General features: G+C 48.5%; 1 protein-coding gene across 5 annotated transcripts in view; it reads right to left on the bottom strand.

The window, feature by feature from the left end:
- Positions 1–446: 446 nt before the first annotated feature.
- The window catches only part of LOC120686267, a 45,379-nt gene continuing 20,344 nt past the window's right edge, over positions 447–25,481 (bottom strand). For 2 of the 5 annotated variants that reach the window (XM_039968455.1, XM_039968459.1), the window contains 15 exons: positions 24,492–24,608; positions 24,311–24,400; positions 23,914–24,009; positions 23,776–23,835; positions 23,607–23,675; positions 23,446–23,532; positions 22,178–22,285; positions 22,013–22,096; positions 21,849–21,929; positions 10,599–10,679; positions 10,411–10,506; positions 10,280–10,336; positions 10,146–10,190; positions 10,012–10,077; positions 627–957 (listed from right to left, as the gene is read on the bottom strand). In XM_039968455.1, the coding sequence (XP_039824389.1) occupies positions 880–957; positions 10,012–10,077; positions 10,146–10,190; positions 10,280–10,336; positions 10,411–10,506; positions 10,599–10,679; positions 21,849–21,929; positions 22,013–22,096; positions 22,178–22,285; positions 23,446–23,532; positions 23,607–23,675; positions 23,776–23,835; positions 23,914–24,009; positions 24,311–24,400; positions 24,492–24,608 (1,215 nt within the window). In that variant the 3' untranslated portion in view covers positions 627–879. Of the gene's footprint in view, positions 958–10,011; positions 10,078–10,145; positions 10,191–10,279; positions 10,337–10,410; positions 10,507–10,598; positions 10,680–21,848; positions 21,930–22,012; positions 22,097–22,177; positions 22,286–23,445; positions 23,533–23,606; positions 23,676–23,775; positions 23,836–23,913; positions 24,010–24,310; positions 24,401–24,491; positions 24,609–25,481 lie in introns of all 5 variants that reach the window. The other 3 variants (XM_039968454.1, XM_039968457.1, XM_039968458.1) reach the window with 3 other exon arrangements.

Here is a 25,481-nt window from a genome sequence, read left to right on the forward strand (position 1 = left end):
CGCCCTGATGGACGAATCACTACTCGAAGGAAGGTGTCAAGTTGCTTTTTCTCCGCACGGCCAAATGGCCAGTCTCTGCATCTCGTGAGCGTCACAACAATACCAGGTGGCAGGAGAGCGCAAACAAAACATCCATATCCCCGAGACCCTAAACAGCCGCGTCAACCATCTTCCTCCGGTGGCGACGTGCACACGCTGTCCAGCTCGAGCTTTTTATGTACACCGCTTCTCTAACAAGTTCATGTGGGCATCAGGAGAAAAATCTGGTTTAGGGTAGCTCCAATGTTGCAAATAATCGAATCGTCCCACAACAAAAATGAACAGAATACACTTGACAGTCGAATCTTGTTGTCAGAGAATAAAAACAAACCGTCCATAAAAGCCATTCACAAGCCGAATAAAAAATAAGCAGCATAAATGAAAGCCGTCCATAAAAGCCATTCACAGAGAGAAACGCGCTGTCCTTTTGCTAGTTTTACTTGCAGACTGGGCCCCACCAATCGATTTCAACATTGCCGCTATTGAATCGAAGTCGAAGTGTTCGACTTGCGTGAACTGCACCAGTCGAACCACCACTGAAGCTGCCCTTAAAAGAAAATTTTGTTCTGTGCTAAACAGGGCCATACTAAGGTCTGGCAAATTCACCAAGATTGGAAGTTACAGTAGGTCAATACTACCGGGTTCAACTTGTGTGGTCTACATCAGTTAGCACAAGAGCAGCAATTGCATGAGCAGAATAGTTTGAAGGTACTGTTGTCCGGAAGTCGCTTGAATGATTTACCCAAAAAAACAAAAAGCAAGATTACATCATACAATTGCTCTACTCAGAAGAATGTACTTAGATAAGGTCTTGATGCTGAAACGTGATGAACTAGTCCGTCAGTTGGGGAGCAAAACGCCAGGAGATAGTGACTCTCGACCATACCTTGGTTTCGGCACTCCACCTTTTAGAAACACCTGCAGGGAAAGCAACAATAAAGGTGTTTCAAGAAAAAGCTAGAATGAAAGGATTTTATGGAAGAGAAAAGTACTGGTCATAAACATTTTGAAAACAGATTGAAGCACAATTTAGCAGTTATAAAAAGTAAGACAGGGTTGACGACAAACCACCACCATACGGGACACTTGTCTGTCTGAACATAACTATTACTCTTACAATTTTGTGGATCGCTTTGTAGAAATGTTCCAATATTGTTTGAGGCTCTCATGCATCAATGGACCGTTGTATTCTCAACTTTTGAGTCTTCTTCCACGTGCCCCCATTCCTGCCGTATGATTTCCCAGTACACCCCTCCTGAATCCCAGACCATAGCTACCACCCTCAGACTTGACTTCAGGGGCAGACACCCAGTAACTTGTATGATTTATTGTTCCAACTTAAAACCATGTCTTCATATGCCAACAGCTCAACATCTTGATCACACAGTAAAATGCAAAAGCTTGAAGGATATGAGCACACTAACTAACCTTTAGACTAAACAATTAGCATTTACCACTATTCCCTATGTGAACCAAATCACATAAAGGATGTTTGTTGTGTGATCAAGAAGAGGAGAATATCCAACATCTTCTCGTCGGTTGCGTATTCACCAGGCAATTTTGGTTCTCTCTCCTCTGGCGGTTTGGCCTCTCCACACTCACCCCCCAGCCCCAAGATATTTCATTCGACGACTGGTGGGAGAAGGCGGAAGCCTCGGTCGCAGGTAAATTACGGAAGGGCCTGAATTCTCTCATTATTCTTGGGGCCTGGAGCGTCTGGAGGCACCGAAACGACTGTGTTTTCAATGGGACTGTCCCAAACGTGGCTACTGCTGTTATCTTCGCCATGGATGAAGCGCAGTTGTGGAGTTTAGCGGGAGCTAGGGACCTCTCCCTGCTTTCTGCTATGGGAGAGGGTAGTTACCTGGTGCTTTAGCTGGTCGTTGTTCAGTATGTAACAGGTGATAAGATACTAGGTCTGTCAAGGGGGTGTGTGGTGTGTGTGGGTCTATGTATGACTCTTTTCTTCTTCTATCAATACAATGATACGCAGTTCTCCTGCATGTTCGAGAAAAATAAAATAAAAGTAAGGTCCGCCAAAATTTAGCACCTCAAGTTTATCATACCAAATGTTTAGTAGCTATAATCTACTTACAGAAATTGGCAATCAAAAGTGTGCATTCTCTCGTTAATAACTGTGCTCTCATGAGCAATGGTCTGGTCTGTCTACAGGCAGGCAGACTGAGGTATGCACAGAAGTTTCTAGTGAGACATGGGCCTAACTAGTAATAGGCTGGTTTGAATAACCACCAGCTGTCAACAGCCTGTTGACCGATGACCCTAGTTCAAGGCCTGATATCCTGATTGAGGATTATGGTTGCTAATACATATCCATCATATGTTTTCCTAGAGGACCAAAATAATATGTGCTAAATGTAAAGATGCAATACTTGAACCACCTCTCTCCCAAAAAAAAAGACAAATAAATAATTCTTTGGGTCCCAAGTCGCAAGGTTGACCATGCATTTCACAGTATACAATGTGAACAAAGAATTTAGACCGCTTGACTTGCCCTTCCATGCAAATGAGTCGAAAATATGTTTTGAAAAAAAAACAGACATCATACTAGTTTCTCTTGTCAATGATTTTTGAATGAGCAAATCAGTTTGCTAAAAAAGACAACCAGTCTTGTTCTCCAGACAAGTTTACTGGTGCTCATCGCATCGCCCCACTAGACTTCAGTGGCCTACTATCACCTTTCGCCATAATACCCAGACAATCTTGACACTGGTTAACAACTCTCGTCTTGGTCTCTGGTCACACAAAAGCTACAGACACCCATATCTATCATTGGTCACCATCTTCCCCTTAAACCACAATCTTTGCCTGACTTCCTGAATACCACAGAATGGCCTCCCCACTTCCCACCAGAGTGCTACCAAATCCAACTGGTGATCTCAACCATCCACAGTATGGGTGTTCCAACATGGCAAGGAAGCACAGGGCCAGTGGCTTTTCCAAGCCAAAGCATAGCAACAGCAGATCTCTTGGTAGGAATTACTGTGCCAAACATTGGGGATTAACAAGGAATGGAGGATAAGTTTCCAATTGTGGGATGGGGAGGGACCCAGGGTTTGCTAAGTTTGCAACCTAAGTTTGGGGGTTCTGTAAAACAGCAAATGAATGGGCAGCCTGGGTCAATTGTTCTAGTCTTAAACCTAATATAATGCAAGCCAGAGTGTTAGAGTATATTAGGCAACTCTGGATATGATTAGTTTAGGATTGATTGTAATCCCGGGATAACCTTCCTTATCTCTAGGAGAGGCTACTTGCCCTCCAAACCATGTACTCCTATATATACCGCCCAAGGGGCTCAATGCAATACATCGACCGCATTATACGCATCCTACTTTCCCACATGTCATCAGACGCCTAGGTTACGAGATCCTAACCCTAGCCGCGCTGCCGCTTCCACTGTACCCGCGCGCCCCCGGGGAGATCGAGATTGATCTCCGCCGGGGGCAGCGCCCTCCTAGGATGCGCCGCAGATCCCTCTGATCCGCGCTGCCGTCGTCGTCAAGCACAGCAGAAGGACCTACCTCTTTCCTGGACGCCCCATGGCGGCGCCGCTCGACGTCCCCGTCGAGTACCACATTGCCATGGGGGCGCCACTGGGCCTGCATGCCTCCGCATCGTCCTCCCTCTCGGCTCCGCATCCGGATCCGCCCACCCCTCCCGCGCATCAGGCCAAGCACCCCGACTCCTACCAGCGCCGCCGCACTGCTGCCATGAGCGCGAGTGCGTGGCTGCGGAGGACCACCGCAGGGACGCCAGGCCACTGCGCCATCGGGGCCGGCAGGCCACCGCACCGCCGATCGACGTCGCCGCCGGGCCGCAGCGCCCAGGAGCTTCACCCCTCCCGCCTTCGATCGCCGGCTCTCTCCTCCGCGCAGTCAAGCCTGCGTCCCCTTCGTCCTCAGCGCCGCTTCAGCCGCCGCCTTGTGCGCGAGGATGCGGCTGCGAGGGCGGCCCAGGGGCCGCCGGCCCACCCCGCAGCTGGAGCAGAGGCCGCTCGGGTCTCGCCCCCTCTGTTTTTGCCCCTTCCTTTGTCCTCTAGCCAACAGGCGGATGAGGATAAGGTTTGGGGGGCATTACTTGGTGCACCCGAGATTGTACCCACAGGTTCGTCTTGATGCTGCTGCTGATTTTTCCTTTTTCCGATCTAAGATCGGTTTGCGTCGCCCTGCCGTTCGTCTTCGATCCATCGTCGACCCTCCCGAAGGACGAGGTTGTTGCTGCGCCCTCTAGGCTACAGCGACGACGTTTGTGATCAAGCCACCCTACCGGTGTCGCCGCCTTTTCAGGCGGTGGCGCCACTCGCCGCCGGTCTTCGTCAAGCAGGTGCTCGATCCGCCTCCGCGCCTCCAGTCGTTCTCGCGCGGACATCACCGCCGATGTTCCTGAAGGAAGACGTCGTCGCCACCCCTGATCTAAGCGCGATACTTGCTGCAACCTGCGCCGTCGCCACTCCTGTCCTGAGCATGACCTAAGTCGCAAACCGCGCCGTCTACCATCGTCATCCGCCGCACTGTCCTGCTGCTGTCTTCGACAAGAAGCTGCTGAGTTTGTGTACTCGAGCACCTCGACGACGCTTCGACCCGCGCCCCCCTCCACGGCTTCGACCACGTCCACCTCGACTTCGGCTACTACGGCACTAAAGGGCTATCATCTGCATGAGTTTCCAATCAAAGCTTTCGCACCGTGCTCTGACTGCAAGGGGGGATATGTCTCCATTGTTCTCCAGTCTGACTGTTCGTGTTGCTACCGCTACGACTGCGGGGGGATGTTAGAGTATATTAGGTAACTCCGGATATGGTTAGTTTAGGATTGGTTGTAATCCCGAGATATCCTTATCTCTAGGAGAGGCTACTTGCCCTCCAAGCCATGTACTCCTATATATACCACCCAAGGGGGCTCAATGCAATACATCGACCGCATTATACGCATCCTACTTTCCTACACAGAGTAACATCTATTCAAGGGCTGTTGTCCTTTATAAGCCTTGGGAGCGAATATGGAAATTATGGACACTGGGAAAATGCCACTTCTTCGTGTGGTTGGTTGCACACTGCTGATCAGCTTGCACAACGAAGTCTGCCACATCCAGCTAGATGTGCTCAATGTGATAATGATGAAAAGACTATCAATAACCTATATATCACTTGTGTTTTCGCACATCAATTCTGGTTCAGCCTGTTGCAGAGGGTTATAGCCTGCATGTTCTCTCACAGCAGCCTGAAGAAACATCCTTTGATAAGCGGACTAGTCCATGATGCAGTAGTCAGTCAGGCGCTGCAAGGGCTTAGTTTCCCTCATAATTTTATGAGCATGGTTGCTTTGCAAACATTGTAACTAGTGTATTTTTAAAGGGGTTTCACCAAACTTAACTGGAGCCTGGATGCTCATTAGAGAGGAGATGCAGTTGTGGAGTATGGCAGGGGCTCAAGGTCTTTCTTACCTGATTGCCTTAATGTCAGAGGAGATTAGTTGCTTAGGTTGGTCGTTGTAAGGATCGATGGACCAAGAGGGGGGGTGAATTGGGCCTTTTTCAAAATTTTAAAGCAATTAAAACAATCTTAACCTATGCAAAACTAGTACGGCTCAATTCACCAACCGGCTAACTAAGCAAACTACACAAGCTACTAAAGAAAAGAAGCTAAGCAAGGTAGAGCTAAGTTATGATCTCTAAGATCAAGCATATGAAAAGTTGCATGAAAGTAAATGCTTGAAAGAAAGAGTGGGTAAGAGACAACCGGATTTTTTGCCGTGGTGTCAATGTGTTGGCACACACCCCTAATCCACGTTGTGACACTCACTAAGAGTCTTGTCCCCTCCCATGTCACCAAGACTTGGGCGCTCACTAAGAGTCTCCATTCACCATCCCGGCATGGTGGAGCTCAAGCCACGTACAAACTTCTTCGGGCTCCCACAATCCTTGGCAAGCTCCGAAAGACACACCTTCAATCACCAAGATCGTCTAGGTGCAGCCAATCACCAAGAGTAACAAGCTCCTAAGCCTTCACTTGACCTACACTCAGTTGGCCCTAACTCAAGCACACTTGCTACACTTGCAAAGGATTAATTCTTCAAGGTTGAAGCACAAACAAAGCACTAGATCTTCTCTGTTTTGCTCAAAGCTCTTTCTCTTCTTCTCAAGGGTGGCCTCAGGTTTTCAAGGTATCAAAGGCAACTGAAATGAGCCAGGAGGTACCCTTATATAGAGTGGAGGAGGTCACATAGCCGTTGGAAGTTTTCTGCAGAAAAACCGTGACCACCGGAAGAACCGACGGGATAGAAAGTATAGGCATCGGTTCAACCGGTCTCTCTGTGTCCAATTAGTAACCGTTGGAGTTCTGACACAGTATCCACGCTTGCGTCATTGCACCGGTGCATGCTCCGTAGGGGCATCGGTTCAACCGGTGCTGAAGAGGTTCACTGATCAACTCAAACAAGCGTTCTGGAATAAAGTACATCCAATGCACCGGTGCTTTGATTCTTAAGCGTCGGTTCAACCGGTGCTGAAGAGAAGTTGAAGTCCACCAAAACATGCTCTCTGGAACAAAGTACTTCTAATGCACCGGTGCTTATCTTTTGACCATCGGTTCAACCGGTGCTATAGAGTTATTTGACTTAATTCCTGCCTGCATCCAGAGAAGATAGACCGACAGGGCATCGGTCCTTCCGCCAAGCATCGGTTGCTCCGACGCTAGGGCACCGGTTCAACCGGTGCTGCTGTTTTTCTTTGTTTTCAGCTGAATTGACTTGGATTTGAATGTAACTTCGATTGTTTCTTCTTCCAAGTGTTGTGTTAACTTCTATTGACCATCTTGAGCTGATTTTGAGCGAGTGTGCAAGATTTCTAAGGCCAACTCAAATTTGATCAAGCTACTAACTCATGAACCCCTCTTAATAGTACGATCAAGAACTAGAAACTATAAAACCTAGCTAAAACAAGTGTCCTTCATCTCCTTGTGACACTTGAGACTAGAAAGGTCCTTACGCTTTCAAATTGAGTCCTTGGTTCGCAAGATTGTTTTGAATTGAGGGGTCTCCTTTCATATTTCATATAAGACTAATCCAGTCAATGAGTTTTTCTTCAAAACACACGTTAGTCGCATACGGTTGTCATGAATCACCGAAACTTACCAATAGCATCTATCGGCCTAGATGCGCTACAGTCGTTTTGTTGATTGTCGTTTAAAGGTGGGTTGTGTAATCCAAGAACCTGGGTGGGCATGGTTTTAAAGCATTAAGGCGAGGTGAGGCGAGCCACCACTATTATGTGTAGAAAGTCATGTTCACACCGTGAACAGTAATAGGGTCCAGATATTAGGAAAGATTAGATTAGATTGATTTGTTATTTCCTTAAATTTAGAGATTGATATCTTAAGGGTCAAGTCAGCCCATCTATATAAGGATGGGATTGTTTCTCTTTTAATCAAGCAATGAAGAAAGAACAAACAATCCAAATCCCCCAAATACTCTAGTCTCCAGATGTTATGAACCTTGGTTCATTTGGGAGATAGAGAGGATAATCAGTGCCAGGAAGATGGCCGGGCAAAGTAGGCGTGGAGGGAGACTAGAGTATTTGGGGGATTTGGATTGTTTGTTCTTTCTTCATTGCTTGATTAAAAGAGATACAATCCCATCCTTATATAGATGGGCTGACTTGACCCTTAAGATATCAATCTCTAAATTTAAGGAAATAACAAATCAATCTAATCAAGCAATGAAGAAAGAACAAACAATCGAAATCCCCCAAATACTCTAGTCTCCCTCCACGCCGACTTTGCCCGGCCATCTTCCTGGCACTGGTTATCCTCTCTATCCCCCAAATGAACCAAGGTTCAAAACATCTGGTATCAGTTAGCTTTGGTTTCGATCTGATTCCATGGCTTCTGTTGCCGGTGATCCATTAGCATTGGCGAAGGATTTGTGTGTCGACATACTGGATTGTTGTGCACAGATCCAAACCGTACTCTTGAAGTTGAAGGAGAGCTTGCTGCGTAAAGATGCGGCAGTGCGGCTACAGGCGGCGGCGCGTGGATTCCTCGCGAGGCGTCGAGCACAGGTACTGCACGCAGATAGAAAGGTGACTTGGATGCTGCCACTTTCTGCTAGGGAGGTAGAGCAACAACCACAAAGCGGCTGCCCCAAGGATCGTCGTGTGCGCTGCTGCTTGGTTACTACTCTGCAGCAATCAGCGGTTCACGGCCCCAGAAGCGTCTCCATGGTTTGGCTCAATTCCCCCACGGGGGCAGATCAGCTGCAACTCCTCGGCATGCATCTGCATGGAAAGATCAAGAAATCAGGGTCTCCGGGACATGCTGCCACACCTCGGCGACGGCCACCAAGGGCACGCATGCACTTGGAGCCATGGCCTCCACCAGACCACCACAGCTCGAGGGCGAGCTGTCTTCGAAGGAGGGAGAGATGTTATGTGTAGAAAGTACTGTTCACGCCGTGAACAGTAATAGGGTCCAGATATTAGGAAAGATTAGATTAGATTGGTTTGTTATTTTCTTAAATTTAGAGATTGGTATCTTAAGGGTCAAGTCAGCCCATCTATATAAGGATGGGATTGTATCTCTTTTAATCAAGCAATGAAGAAAGAACAAACAATCCAAATACTCTAGTCTCCCTCCACGCCGACTTTGCCCGGCCATCTTCCTGGCACTGGTTATCCTCTCTATCCCCCAAATGAACCAAGGTTCATAACAACCACCACCTTATCGCCTAGGCGACGCCTAGGCGGGCTAAGGCAGGATAAGGTGGAATAAGGCGACACCTTAGGGGAGGCGAGCCACCACTTCGCGTGTGTTCGCACTTTGATTCTCGGTCCTACAGCCATTGAATTTAGCCCATTTGGTCCCTAGCTGTAGCATCAGCTCTTTTGCAGAGTGGTGGCGAAGGTCGTGGAAAAAGGTTCCAAAGCAGCATAGAAAAGGTTTCAACTCTCTGTGAATATTTGGTGCTTGGACGTTAAGGAAACACAGAAATGCTTGTGTGTTTGATGGGGTGTCCCCAAGTCTGCAGCAAGAACTCCAGACTTTCAAGGATGATTCTCACTTCTCAGCTTTGGCAGATTTCTGGAGCTAAGAGGCTTGCTGCCTTGGCCTCAGGAAGGGTGCTAGTTCTCAGCTTTGGCATATTTCTGGAGCTAAGAGGCTTGCTGCCTTGGCCTCAGGAAGGGTGCTAGTTCAGACTTAGGTTTAGTTTGTTTGTGGTCAGGTTCTATCCCCCCCACCCCCCAGTTCTGCAATAGTTTTTTTTCTTATGAGACCCAAAACAGCCTGTACTCTGGTCCAGGTACGGTGTCGTTGCTTGTAATTGGACCAAATCTCTCTCTCTCTCTTAATACAAAGGTATGCAGCTCTCCTGCATGTTCGAGGAAAAAAAATAATAGTGGTAAACCCTGTAATGCCTAACAAACCAATGATTCAAGATATTCAGAAATTTGCACATATGAAAAAAAACAATCAACGCTAAAGAAAACTAGGAGGAACTTGGTGGCATTATATTAAGAAAGAGGAACCCAAATTCAACTCTATGAGGAGTCGAACTTAAGTGATCTAGGCATAGATTTACACCATCATGCTTCATCCTACAGTCAACACTAAGTTGTTGAAGACCTTGCTACCTTTATGTATATAATTCACAAAGAAGTTGTCATTATAAATCCTTTGTGAAATTGCTAACACATATACTCCACTCAATATTTACTTATAAACACATTTGTGACAAACAATACATATCAAAACCCTACTGTGAAATACTTCATTATCTGGTTAATAATAAGATGGCCATGGCACATCAAATTAGCCCAACAAAAGAGATATCCCTCAGCTGAAATTTTCAGGTGATGAACAAATAAATACAAGCATTTTTACAAAGTTAAACAAATATGGTTGCAGTTTTACTATTCATAAAACGAAACTTCCAATATAATGCATGAGAATTAAGAGCACTAACCTGTTGAAGTGGTTGTGCAAGTATGTCGTAGTAGTCATGTTTATAATGTCTTGTGGTCATCCAAAACTGAATAGTTGAATAAGTAAATAAACAACAATTCTAAACAAATCATGTCAATATCTGATCCTCCATACCTGTCGGAGATTTTCCTTCCAAAGCTTATTTCTATTACTAACAACCTGTAAAGTCAATAATTAGAAGTCTTAAAAATTCAGCAAAGGGAAATCTTCGTAAATTAAAAAAAAACATTGACCTTTAGGAGGCCTACCATTTTAAAAGCATCTTGCCAGTCTACATCCATCATATGAGAGATTTTTTCATAATCCTGAACAATAAGTAATTAAAGAATGAGTTCAACTGATTCACAATAGATGAGAAAATAATTGTATCAAAGTATACCATTATTCCTCGGATGACAAGACATTTGTCAACACACTGCCCAGGGAAGACCATTTTGTTGAATTGATCTATTGACTCTGAAAAGAATTTATTATCCTACAAAAAAGATATAATCATTATCAGAAATATTTAATTGGTAAGAGAAGTTCCATTATTGTACACAGATGATTTACTGGCAAGAGAAGTACCCAATCCTCTCTATCATCATCAACATTGAAAAAGCCTGCTTCCTTCAGCATCTTCATCAAATTTCCAAGTTCAACTTTCATCTGAACCAAGGTTATCAGCATCTTTGTCAAGTGTCAATGTACTACAATACCAAGGCCCTGTTTGGCAGGGCACTAGAGTTGAGCTCTACATCTGAGCTGGTTGGAGCCCAGCTAGACAGGTCAGCTCCAAGCCTTGCATGGAGCCAACCGATCCCTGGAGCTGCCACAACCCGAGTAGAAAATCATAGAGGTAAAACCTCCCCATGTAGAGCCACGGCTTGGAGATGAAACTGCCCATGCCCTCACTCAAATACTACAGCCAAAATGCAAGTGAGCCACGGTCTGACTCACTCTCATTCCTCACCCAACTCCACTTGTTCGTATTGGCTCCTTGTAGTGAGGCTAATGAATGGGAGAATCACCACACACCCTAATCAAGGGGGGTGTCACTGATATATATATAGCCAATGGGCTTGAGTATACATGGAAAGCCAATAAAGGCAATAAATGCAATAAAAGCCTACAGCTATACACAGCTATACATATCTCTAATACCCGCCCGCAGTCGCAACGGGAGGATCCCGGTCGCAAAGACTAGACCTAAACTCCATGAACAGTTGGGTAAGCAAGCCTTTCGTCATGATGTCCGCGAACTGGTGGAAGGATGGAACATGGAGGACCCGGACCTGTCCCAAGGCCACCTTTTTGTGAACAAAGTGGATGTCGATCTTGATGTGGTTCGTGCGTCGATGATGGACAATGTTGGCAGTCATGTAGACCGCACTGACATTGTTGCAATAGACAAGTGTTGCTGAAACAATGGGGATGTGTAGCTCCTGAAGAAGCCGTTGGATCCAGCAACACTCGACGACGGTGTGGGCGACAGCCTGGTACTCATCCTCAGCACTGGAGCGAGAGACCGTAGTATGCCGCTTTGAAGACCAGGAGATGAGATTGTCACCGAGGTAGTAACATGAGGTGGAATGCCGAGAGTCGAGGCATCCTACCCAGTCAGTGCGGAGTAAGCAGTTAGGGAGGAGATGGAGCCGACACCAATGAGTATTCCGGAGATGGAGCCAAATACTCAAGCAGATAGAGATGCTCCATAGACGGAGTTGTAGACATATGGAGCTGAGCTAAAATTCTAGAGCTAGAGCCCCACCAAAACAGGCCCTAAGCTCAGAAGTTTATCAAACTAATTCCATAATTACAAGGATCAATCTTAGAATTGATACAATGCTATGAAACTTTTAGTAGACTCATGATATAAATTTCAATCATATCCAGTGCTATGTATAGTTCTTTTAAAACACTTTCTTCCTCAAAATTCATTAAGAAATTAAAGTGCAATGTTAGAGTATCTTAGGCAACTTCGGATATGGTTCGTTTAGGACTGATTGTAATCTCGGGATAACCTTCCTTATCTCTAGGAGAGGCTACTTGTCCTCTAAGCCATGTACTCCAATATAATCAGCCCAAGGGGCTCAAGTAATATATCCCACACATTATACACAATCTTACATGGTATCACAAGACTAGGTTCTAAACCTTAGGCCTCTACTTCAGCTGTTGTGCAACCCCCGGGAGATAGATCTCCGACGAGGGTAGTGCTCTTGTAGGATTTGCGCGCGTATTCTTCTGATCCGCAGTGTCGTCATGGTCTCGCAGCAGCACAGGGACATACCTCTACTCATGGCCAATCCATGGTGGTGCCGCTCGTCGTCCTCGTCGGGCACACATCGCCATAGGGCTGCCAAGGAGGTTCACCTTGCTACCGCTGTTTTCTATTTTTTGATCAGAGATCTTTGCGAGTTTGCATTGCCATGCCATTCGTCGCCGATCAATCATCGACACTCCTAAGGATGAGATTGTTGCTGCGCCTTCCCAGGCTGCAGCGCCGACGCTCGTGGTCAAGCCATCATCGACAGTGTCGCCGCCTTTTCAGGCGGTGGCACCATCCGCTGCCGATCCTCGTCAAACCGCATGTCAGAGTATATTAGGGATATTACTAAATTAGGTACATTAGGATTGTATTCGTATCCTACCATATCTGTAGGAGAGGCTCCTTGCCCTCCAAGTCATGTACCCTTATATGTTCAGCCCAAGCCTCAAACTAATACAATCATCCATCAATATATGCATTTCTATCCATCCTACATGGTATCACGAGACTAGGTTCTAAACCATAGGAGTCCGCTTCCACTGCTGCGTCGCCGGCGCCCTTCATCTCCCACCGCCGACGCTCCTGTCCCCAACGACAAGCATCCAGCGCGCCCTCGCGACGATCCACTAGCGCCCCCCCCTCCCGGGGAGATGCCAATCTCCACCGGGGGGCGCGCCCTCCAACCCCTCCACGGCAGATCGAAGATCTACTGATCTTTTAGGTGTGGCTGCAGATCAATCTGATCCGCCGCCGTCGTCATCAAGCATCAGCGAATCGTGATGGAACTCACCTTGGATGCGTCATCCATGGCCTCCCCGCGTCCCTGCTTCTTCATGGGCGTGTCGGGTGTCATCCTCGCTGGGATCTGCTGTCGCGGGGATCTGACGCACCACGCCTCCAACCCCGGCTGACTTCACCGCATTGCGCCGCCAAGAGCCTTCTCGCCCCACGCCGCCGACCAACGGGAACCGCCGGGCACTGCCCAGCGGGATCCGCCAACATGGCCCTTCGCAGCGGCCTTTGCCTCTGCCGAGAACTCCCCTCCGCTGGGAGGTCGCTGCTGCGGTCATCCACCGCTGTCGCACCACCTTCCCGGCGGGATCCGCTCTGCCCCGGCCTGCCAATCTTCACCCCTCTGCCGGCGGCCAAGCGCTGCCCTCGTTCTTCGTGCCGACAGATAGCCCGTTCGGGCGTCGCCGTGCCTGGAGACGGGTCGCCCTGTCGGGGGCCGTCGCGCCTGGCCACGGGCCGCCAGTCTGGCACCGATGCGCCTGGCTGGGCTACCCCGGCGACCTCTTCTGCAGGACGCCGCCGACCTCTTCGACCGGACTCCGACGCCCACCCCCTCCTCTCTCTGTCTTTTCTCTCCCTTCTCTCTTCTCTAGTCATGTGCATGCGAGCATCTTGCCTTTGTTGTGCGTGCAAGAGAAGTGATGGGGGAGTTAGGACGGAGGGGTGTGCTACGTGCGCCGAAGGTCTTCCCCACGAGATGTTGCTACTGTATCTTTTTTGGTTTACCCGATTAGAGATCGGCATTGCGTCACCCAACGCCTGTCGACCTCGCGCCTCTACTTCGACGTCGGCGTCGACTTCACCGACCTCTTCTTCGTCGATGACTGTGTGGCATGTCAATATGGACGGTGCCCTAAGGGACGCCCATATGCACCGTCCACCTCGCCGCTTCATCCGCGCGTCGTTCTTTGCCGGCTCATCCTCGCCTCCATTGATCGGGACGCCTTCGTCGACTTCGCCCATTGTTGTCACACCTCATGCTACTCGGTCTGATCAACCGACATGTGTGATCTACCCAGCTCCCGTGATGTTTGTCCTCATCGAGCGCGCCCCTTCACCAAGTACGGAGGGCTGCCACTGCGTCGCCTCATCGGGCAGCGACGCCGCCTCCCGTGGTCTTCTTCATCGTTGCATCCTCACCACAGTTGACCACGTCCACGACCTCGTCGCCGACTACACGTCGTTGTGCCTTGCGCGCATGGTCTTCGTCAAGCTGTTCGAGTTCTTCGCCCGTCGCCGCCGCGACCACTACGCCAAGCTAGCTGGCCTTTGGGCTAGAGTCTGGCTGCTCTATCTCTACGCTTCTTCTAGGACGACCTCATCACCACCACCGTCGTCTCTACTTCGCCTACTTCGTCTACTCCGACAACCGTGGCCTGCTTCGGCTACTTCTCTCTCGCCGTTCTGCACCGCAACTGTCGTCGAGACCACCTCTGCTGGTCCCCTACATTCTGCGACTTGGTTGTGCGCTCTCCCTTGTATGTCCAGTATTGGCAACACCGGCGCGTGCCTTCGTCCCCGACGCGCTGCAGGGCCTGGCAAACCCGATACTCGCCTCGGCCTTGGCGGTTTGACGGCGTCATCCTCGTTTCTTCCTCGACGCATCACCGTCTTCGTCTATGGCGCCTCCGCGCCACCACTTTTTGGCGCTCCCTTGCGCGCCAGCGACTTCATGTACGGCTACCTATGCATCGGTTACTTCGACAACTATGTCGACCACAGCTACCCTACGCACGGCATCATCGACCATGGCTACTCGCCCTCAGCTCGGTTACCTCGACATCGGCACCAAGGGCTATCATCTGCTTGAGCAACCTTGTGGGTTTCCACTCCAGTCTCAACATCCGCGGCGCACTGACCATAGTGACTAGGGAGGGCATCAGTTTACCGATTTCTCTCCAATCTCAACGTCAGCGACGCTCCCGCTGTGACTGCGGGGGGATGTTAGAGTATATTAGGGATATCTCTATATTAGGTAGATTAGAATTGTATCTGTATCCTACCATATCTATAGGAGAGGCTCCTTGCCCTCCAAGTCATGTACCCCTATATATTCAGCCACAAGCCTTAGGCTAATACAATCATCCATCAATATATGCATCTCTATTCCTCCTCCACCGACGATGTTGCTGAAAAAAGACGCCCATGCGTTTTTCAGCTGTCTCGTCTACCATAGCCATCCGCAGCTCACCGTCCTGCTACTGCCATCGGCAAGAAGCTGCTATTTTTGTGTATTCGAGTGCCTTCGATGATGCTTCGGATCCACGTCCACCTCGACCTCGACTACTTCGGCACTAAGGGGCTACCATCTGCTTGACAAGCCTCTTCGGCTCCCATTCCAGCCACCATCTACGGCGCATCGACGGTTGTGACTGTGGGGGGATGTCATTTGTTCGGCTTATTCTGCAGTCTCACCGTTTGCGTGCTCCCGTTGTGGCTGCGGGGGGATGTTAGAGTATATTAGGCAACTCCAGATATGGTTAGTTTAGGATTGATTGTAATCTCGGTATAACCTTCCTTATCTCTAGGAGAGGATACTTTTTTTTGAAAGAGATACCCCAAGGGAGACCCCTGAAGTTCAAGGTGCCGCACCCAGGGTTCGAACCCTAGGCGGAAGCCTCCCAGCCAGTGGCCTTTACCACTGCGCCATGAGCTCCTTGGCCTAGGAGAGGATACTTGCCCTCCAAGTCATGTACTTCTATATAATCAGCTCAAGTGACTCAAGCAATATATCCCACGCATTATACATAATCTTACATGCAAAAACAAAAACAGAAATGACACTTACATACACCTACACTGACTTAGAATGCTCATACATTTCAAAATCAATAGACCTGAAGAAAGATATGGCTGGGAATTGATTGAATTGATTAGGGTGCCAATTACGAGTACATGTACATATAGGCAAGGATGCCGAGGAATATGGAAATATCCAATCTAGGGGATACTTGCCTATCCTAATCAATCAAGAGAAATCCCAAGGGGGGGCGCACCTAGACAGGTGCGGCGCCCAACCCTAAAGGCTAACACGGCCAGCTAACAAAGGCCCATGGGCCAGCCTATACACCTCGCTAACACGCCCCCGCAGTCTGATCGTCGGCAGCGCGGACGTTCAGACTGGACCTGAACTCCGAGAACACTGAAGACGGAAGTCCCTTGGTGAAGATGTCGGCGTACTATGATGATGTTGGAACATGCATGACGCGGACATCACCAACAGCAACACGCTCCCGCACGAAGTGAAGATCAATCTCAATGTGCTTGGTGCATTGATGCTGGACGGGGTTGGAGGACATGTAGACGGCGCTGATGTTGTCACAATAGACCAAGGAAGCACGCCAAGTAGGTGCATGAAGCTCGAGGAGAAGCTGGCGCAACCAAGTGGCTTCGGCAACACCATTAGCCACAGCACGGTACTCTGCCTCTGCGCTGGATATGGACACTATGTTCTGCCGCTTCGACGACCATGAGACCAGGTTGTCCCCAAGGAATACCGCATAACCAGATGTGGATTTGCGAGTATCTGTACAGCCTGCCAAATCTGCATCAGAGTACACAATCAGATCACTTTGCGAAGACGGCCGGAGAAGAAGTCCCAGGTGTAGTGTGCCTCGAATGTAGCGCAGGATATGCTTCAAGGCAGCAAGGTGCGGCTCACGCGGATTATGCATGTGCAAGCAAACCTGCTGAACGGCATAAGCGATATCTGGCCTGGTGAAAGTGAGGTACTGCAGAGCACCGGCAAGACTCCGGAAGTCAGAGCCATCCTGAACAGGTGGACCATCAGCCGCCAGCTTGGGGTTGGTGTCCACCGGAGTAGAGCACGGCTTGCACTCGGCCGTTCCTGCACGGCCCAGAATGTCAAGCATGTACTGCCGCTGAGAGAGAAGAAGTCCGGAGCCACACCGCTGTACATGCATCCCCAAGAAGTGATGGAGTTCCCCCAGATCCTTCATGTTGAACTCCTGCTGCAAGGCCTGAATGGTGCGCTGGAGGATAGCTGGTGAGGAGGCTGTGAGGACGATATCATCAACATACAGGAGCAAGTAGATGGTGTCGGCGCCGTGGCGGTAGACAAACAGAGAGGTGTCTGACTTGGCCTCGACAAATCCCAAACTGAGAAGGTATGCTGCGAAGCGACTGTACCATGCTCGGGGAGCCTGCTTCAGCCCGTAGAGAGATCTGTTGAGCCGATAAACGAAATCAGGGCGTGCAAGGTCCTCAAAACCAGTTGGCTGAGCACAGTAGACCGTCTCTGAGAGCGTGCCATGGAGGAAGGCGTTCTTGACGTCGAGCTGGTGAATGGGCCACCGTCAAGAGAGCGCCAGGGACAGAACAGTGCGAATGGTTGCTGGCTTCACCACAGGACTGAATGTCTCATCGAAATCCACACCTGGCCGCTGAGTGAATCCACGCAGAACCCAGTGAACCTTGTACCGCTCCAGGGAACCATCAGCATGGAGCTTGTGCTTGAAGATCCACTTGCCGGTAACCACATTAGCACGCGGTGGCCGGGGAACCAGATCCCAAGTCTGATTCCGCAGGAGGGCTGCATGCTCTTCTTCCATAGCCACTTGCCAATTGGGGTCGGCGAGGGCGCTACGGAAGGTCTTTGGGACCGGAGACAAGGGAGTCGTGGTGAAGAGCGCAGGCTGCCAGAAGCCGAGTTTCGCACGAGTGACCATGCGATGCTCGTTGACGACGGGAACCACCGGCACGGCTCCCTTGGGCAGGGGAGGGGCGCCGGGGTTGACGGGAGGTGGTGGAGCCGCCTAGTTAGACGCGGGCGTCGGGCTGCACCGGTAGAAGGGGACGCGCCGCCTGGCGATCCGGTCCAGGTGCAGGTGATGCGCCTGCTAGAGTGGCCGGACTGCGAGGGGCGAAGCCAGGCGGAACTGTCGGGGCCGCACGTGGCAGTGCGGCGGAGGCGTCGGGGGCCGCACGTGGCAGTGCGGGGGAGAGCGCTCCAGGAGCCGCACATGGCGGTGCGGTGGTCGACGGTGCCGCGCCACCGGGAGGACTGCACTCGGCGAGCAACGGCATCGAGCCAGCGGTAGGGCTGTGCTCGGCGAGCAATGGGCTCGAGCCAGCACAACGGGGGGGTGTACCTACAACCACAGGGGGGTGTGACGGTCCAACAGGAGCCGGCACAAAGTTAGTGCTATCCAAGAACTCCAGAGCCGCCGGGGAGACAGGCTGGGGGTGCTGCTCAGCAAACGGGAAGGAGGCCTCGTCGAAGACGACATGGCGAGAGATGATGACCTTGTTAGTGGCAAGGTCAAGGCAGCGATAGCCTTTGTGATGAGCAGAGTAACCCAGAAAGACGCACAAGGCTGAGCAAGGAGCTAGCTTGTGAGGGGCGGTTGCGGAGAGGTTGGGATAGCACGTACATCCGAAAACACGCAAGTGGTCGTATGTCGGCGTGGTGCCAAAGAGGACCGAGTGCGGAGTTGTGGAGTCGAGTGTTTTGGTGGGTAGCAGGTTGAGGAGGTGGGTAGCCGTGGAGAGAGCTTCCACCCAGAAGGATGGAGGTGCTGATGCCTGGAACAGAAGGGAGCGAACAACATTATTAGTAGAGCGAATAATGCGTTCAGCTTTACCGTTCTGGGCGGAGGTGTAGGGACATGACATGCGCAAGTGGACGCCGTGGGTCAAGAAGAACGTGCGGGCGCTGGAGTTATCGAACTCTTTGCCGTAGTCGCACTGGACTGCCTTGACGGTGACACCGAACTGGGTTTGCACATGAGCGAAAAAAGTGAGTGAGGGTGGTATACGTGTCAGACTTAAGGCGTAAAGGAAAAGTCCACAAATAGTGCGAGTGATCATCAAGAATGACGAGATAATATTTAAAACCCGACACACTGACAACTGGAGAGGTCCATAAATCACAGTGTATGAGATCAAAATTATTATTCGCACGAGACGATGATGCACTAAAGGGAAGGCGAACATGACGCCCAAGCTGACACGCATGACAAATGGAAGACCCACCATCGCTGGAACACGCCGGGAGGATGGACACGAGCTTGCTGAAGGCATCGCGACCTGGATGACCGAGGCGACGGTGCCAGAGGGAGGCGGTGGAGGTGGCGACCAGGGAGTGAGCAGCAGCTGGAAGGTGCAGCGGGTAGAGCGGCCCGGAGCTATTGCACCTGACGATCACTTTCCTGGACAGGAGATCCTTCACAGAACAAACAGAAGGGTCAAACTCCACAAAACAAACTCCACAAAACAGTTGTTATCGGAAGTGAACTGACGAATAGAAATGAGATTCTTAATAAGTGGAGGTGAAACCAGAACATTATTAAGATGTAAGGATTTGTGTAAGTCAGTTGAGCCAATTGCAGTGATAGGCAGAAGGGAACCATTACCGACAACAATAGAGGAGGGAGTGGAAGACTGGGGTGGTAGGGAGTGAGACAGGGCGGTCACATGAGGGGTCATATGAGAGGATGCACCTGAATCAAAATACCACTCTGTGTTCTATGGCGGGTTGAGCGTCATGGTGCTGAACGTCAAGGCGAGCGACTGCTGGTCCCATGAAGGGAGACCAGCGAGCGGGTTGTACTAACCCGGTGCTGGTGGAGTCCATTGTCCGGCAGGCGCGGTCGGGGCCGGTGGAGGAGTCTCCTGCTGTGCGGTCAGCAGGGCCTGCTGGTAGGCGAGCAGGGCCTGCTGTTGCTACTGAGCCTGCTGCGGAGGGCGGGCTTGGGGAGGACGTGCGCCTGGCCACATCTGGATGGACCCGGACCACGGGTTCCAGTATGTTGGCCAGGGCGTAGGATGCTGCCCCCCCTTGGCGCCACCGGCAGGCTGCTGGGAGGAGGTGGCGGCATCCTTCTTGTTCCCGCCGCCACTGCACTTGCTGCGGCGGCTCTTGGAGGGCTTCGCCTGAGCACGCCCGGAGCCAGAGCCGCCGCCGCCCTTGGAGTTGCTGGTGCCGCCAGCAGGAGAGGGTGTGGCTGTCTGCGTGGCGACGAGGTTTGTCGGTGTCGCAGCCTGATGCGCGAAGGTGAGCACCTCCAAGCGCAAGGCCTCCTTTGCCTCGAGGAAGGAGGGGAAGGGCTGACTGCGCCGAAGATGGAGGCCGATGTTGGCGAAGCACTCATTGAGGCCGCGGATGAGGTTGAGGACGAGGGTCCGATCCGAGACGACTTCGCCGAGGGCGCCAAGGTCAGAGGCTATCCGCTGGAGCCGCCTGCAGTAATCTGTAATGGACAGATCACCTTAAGAGAATCCATGGAATTCGGCGTCGAGGTAGAGGGCGCGCGTCTTGCGGTTGCCGAGGAACTGTGTTTCCACAGCGAGCCAGGCATCGCGCGCGGAGATGGTGCCCGTGGAGATGGTATCGGCAAGATCGTCGGAGACGGAGCCAAGGATCCAGGACTTCGCGACGCAGTCCATGCGCGCCCAGTCGGGTTGGGCAGCAGCGAGGGGAGCGTCGGAGAGGACGTGGTCGCAGAGAGAAAACTTGCCGACGACGAGGAGGAACTGGTCCCTCCAGCGAGCGTAGTTGCCGGAGACGTTGAGGACGATGGGGATCAAGCTCCGGATGTTCTGGACCGCCACCGCCTGCACGTGAAGGTTGACGATGGCCGTAGCTTCGTGAAGCAGCAAGGCGTGATAAAGATCGCGCGCATCAGGGGGGACATAGTGGGCGTCTCCGTCGGCGTCCTCGTCGTCGGAGGGGAGGCCAGCGTTGCTCTCGCGCTCTGCGCGCGCTAGGGCATCGTGCGCGCGGGCAGCAGCAGCGTCGCACTCCTTGGCCGCCGCGGCGGCCTCGATCTCGGCCTCGGCGGCGCGGGCTAGGCAGCCTCGTGCGCCGCCCGGCGCTGCTCCTTGGCCTCGGCAGCGGCCTTGGCAGCCTTGGCAGCGGCGGCAGCGGCAGAGGGGGTGGTGGAACCGGCCAAGGATGGCGGGTGCGGCGGCGCGCGCAGAGGAGGTGAGAGCGGCGCGGAGAGGCTCCGGCGCGCGCACAGGGGAGGTGGACGCGGCGCGGCAGATTGCCGACGCGTAGGCGCTGCTCGGCGATGGCCGGCACGCTAGGGCAACGACAATTGAATCGGGGAGAAAACCCGGACTCGTGATACCATGAAGGAAGATATGGCTGGGAATAGATTGAATTGATTAGGGTGCCAAGCACGAGTACATGTACATATAGGTAAGGATGCCGAGAAATATGGGAATATCCAATCTAGGGGATACTTGTCTCTCCTAATCAATCAAGAGAAATCCCAAGGAGGGCGCACCTAGACAGGTGCAGCACCCAACCCTAAAGGCCAACACGGCCAGCTAACCAAGGCCCATGGGCCAGCCTATACACCTCTCTAACAAGACCAATCTCATCCCACCATAATTTCAGAAGTGCATGTTGCAAGTATGATATAGGTCCAAGTGACTGGGTCAAAATATTGATCGAGCATCTCCTGCTTAATTCAATTCTTAGGTAATTTATAAGCTTCACCAAGAAAAAGACTATTAAAAGTTCAAGTTAATCATAAATTCATAATAATTGAAATGTTTGCTTAACAAAAAGGAAATAACACAAGTCAAGTGTTAAGAAAATACAAAAAAGTCAAGATTCATATCGAAGTTCATCCTGCAAGAATAGCACTTCGAATATGCAGTTGAACTATTTCTTTTGCATTTAAGAATTGCATGAAGTCTCTTCCTAATGTTGTTAAGAAAAAAAGTTGCAAAATATAATAGAAAACAAATAGCTGGTTTTCATGATAAAACAAGGTAAAAGTTGAAGGCAAAGATAATATGACCTCATCATTTTCCAGGACAGATGCTAAGCACTTGGAGTATAAGGACATTTGATCTTCCCATTCAACGAACTTAGCCCTTCGCTATAAAAAGATCAAAATGAGTTAACCATAGGTCAAATATCCTTCTTTTAACAGATGCAATCAACTGTCCAAGTAAATAAAACCTCAAAGGACATTGCTATGAGATCACGGTTCAGTTTACTAAACCGAATGTTCACCGAGTCATTGGCAGCAAATTCAAAGTCATCCTACAAATAAAGCACGCCAAACAATTAACAAGATGTATGGAGCCATACAGTGCAATATTTATCATAAATGAATATTAATACCTCTACCTTAGGACAACTGAACTCATTTATACGATGATCCAGTTTGCCTGTAGCCAAATAATTGTCAAACTCTTCATGCAAGCCTACTTGTCCTTCAATCCTAGAATACTGGAGAAAAAGGCTACCAACTTAATATATAATATACGCAATATTTGGTGGCCATATTAAAACTTAAAGAATGCAACAAATCAATATGTTATAGGTGAATAAAGCATAAGAAAGCAACAAAACCAATAGATTAATATTTAGTAGTTATGAAAAAGAAATTAACTTCACAACTTGGACACTAAAGCACTGTATAGAAAGAGCATTGCTTTGCTTAAATAACAGTTCGCGACAATAAATAAATGACAAACAAGGGAGAAGCTATTCAGTACAGGACAAACAGTGAAGCACTAGAATAGATTTGGGACATCATATAGAAAAACTAGTTTATTCACCATACTGAAAGGACTACAGATTTTTGTTTAGGTTGAAAAAGTAGATGGTAGTAGTTTTTCCCAATGGATTAAAGAAACCCAATACAGGATTTTGGCTTGAACCATGAAGTGGTAAATTGTCAGCTATATCCGTTATTTCTTATTTGTGATCACTCCAAGCTCACATACAACAAAATTAGCTTGAAATGTGTCCTAAGTTAGGTTAAGCTCCCAAAATGTTCTTTTTAAGAAAAAAGAACTAACATTTCACAACTCAATACATGCAAATTTCGAAATAGATTTAATTGTCAAGTAATTTTTTTTAGGAAGTCAGGAGGGCAGGTCCCTACCTAAATTTTAATTTTATTGCTCATGCAAAATGCTGTACAAGTGCATATGGATGCATAAGTACAAGTGGAAAGGAGGAAAAATAAATAGAAGACAGCAAAATGACAGCCAAATTACAAAAGAGAATGGTTAACAAGAAGTGAAGAAATTAAATAAAAGAAGGTAGACAGTAGACTTGAATCAAGTAAAATATTATCATCGACCCAAATTCCATTCATAACAAAGCATGCTTAATAGACCATAAGCTTCCTCGCAGCAGGACAAAGAAAAACTACTGATATACCATGAGCCATGAGACAGTCTATAAAAAAATATATATAGATACTTCTGTGTAAAAAGTGCACCTAAGTCTCCAAAAGAATCCACAGTTCAGCTTATAGTCAAATTGTTAGCCTATTACATTAGCAAATATCTTACAAGGGTGCTGTCTTAGCCATACAGTGCTCAAAACCATCACAATTGGTGAGGAGAGAGCTACAATAAGTGACAGTAATGGTGTACCTCAAATTCCTTCTTCTTTCTCTTAATATACATACAAGCATAAGGCCGCAAATGCTCCAAGAAATCACCCGGGTGCGGTTCCAGTGGCTGAAATGAGGAACGAGGTGCTATTGAACTATGAACAACTAACAGACAACCAGAAAACAAAGAGATGAACTGACCTTAAACGGTACACTATCATCCGCTAAGGCTAATTGACAAGCTATTGTTTTCAGTAGTTTCTTGTGACCCTATAAAATGGGACGATTAATTAAATTACAGCATAGAAACACAAACATGCCACATAGAAAAACATAAGGAGCATAGTAAAGCATGAACATTCATGATAACCTCACGTATCAAAGGATGAAACTGAGGTTCCCAATAATACAATATTGAACCACGAAAAATCTGCAAGAATAAGTATATCAAGACTGACCTCCATATTTTCAATTACAATGAAGTATTAGAGAGCACACAAATACTCACATTAACTGCACTTGCTGGATCACTTTGCCACATGTCATACTGTGGTTCACGGATTTCCCGAAGACGCTTCAAAATGCTACCCAAAGAATCAGTACGCTGCAAGTGAAAAGGTAAGATCGCATCTGTCCTGGGTAGCTTGCTAGAGTAAACGGCCTCACAGGAAAATTTGAGCTTAGGTTTCCTAATTCTTGGGCCTCCTTTTGTGTTATTGCATGCCCTGTGTTGGTGTCTTTTGCGATTGTGCCTTGTGAGTTGTGTTATTGTGTGAATGGGTCTGTTTCTGCCTATGTGTATTTTTGCCTCTTGAGGCCTTAGTTGGAATAGTTTTGCATTGTGAGCAGCTCTCCAGCGCTGTTCGAGAGGAAAAAAAAAAGGGGGGGGGGGTCATGACAAATACCTTAACATATGGTTTAAGTGTAATAAGTCGGTTCAAACATTGAGAGAGAAATTTGATATGCTTCTGAGAGCATACAACGGGAATCTTTCGCTTCAGAGAGAAGAAAACAAACTAACATCAGATCAGATAATAGGACTCCGGTATGCGTTTGTGGACATTGAAGGGTATGAAGATAACTCACCTGGAACATACAAGTCATGGTGTACAGATAAGGATGCCTACAGCTGTCAATGCCATACCCTGACTTAAATTCAGGTCTCAGTTTCTCAAAAAGAATCTCTTCATCCAAATAATCATCCTGCAAGTGAGTAGATCATTGGTTATAAATGCAGTTTTGTTAGCAAAATGCATTGCTTGGGAAATTAGTAGCTTTGTTAGTAAAATGCATTGCATGAGGCATATCTAATTTATATGAATTGGCCAGCCAACCCCTCAACACAAAAAAGGAAAACGCTAAGGTTCAGAAGATGAAACTGGTTTTATTTCCAAGTTGGTGCCTTTTGTAAAGAAAAAAGTACTTGAAGTCTGGGAAAAGTCTGCTTTACATCCTTGAACTATCACAAAAGTCCGATTTTCAACCTTTATAACAAAGACCATCAAACTGTTGAAACCATGCAAATTTGGCCCTTTAGGTGGTTTTGAAGGTGGTTTTCTATTTTGTGAGAATTAAAATATTCAAATTTAAACTAAAAAATTCATAAGTATTCATTTTAAATCAAAAAAGTACAAAATGGGTATAAATTTTTTTCTAAAAACATAACCTATCTATTGGTACAATACTTTTCAGTTATTCAGATCCAATCTTTTTATTTTCATAATGTTTAGTTTCTTGTAATTATGTATATTGTTTTTAAATAAATAAGATTCAAATAGAGCAATAATAAATAGGTTACATTTTTAGAAAAAATTTAGTACTAGTTTCATATTTTTCTAATTCAAAATGAATTAGTTTTGATATTTTAAAGCTAATTAGATTTTTATTTTTTTTAAAAAATACAAAACCACCTTAGAAACCACCCAATGGCCAAATTTGCCCAGTTTCAACACTTGGAAACCAACTATTGAAGGAACAGTTTACTGCTAATATAGTAATACTTTGAGGAAGGGATGCATCTAAACACAATGAGCTCATGCAACGGCGAAGACATGGCTAACTTGAGGTTTAACGGCA

This window comes from Panicum virgatum, chromosome 8N (genome assembly GCF_016808335.1).
Source record: "Panicum virgatum strain AP13 chromosome 8N, P.virgatum_v5, whole genome shotgun sequence".
NCBI lineage: Eukaryota > Viridiplantae > Streptophyta > Magnoliopsida > Poales > Poaceae > Panicum > Panicum virgatum.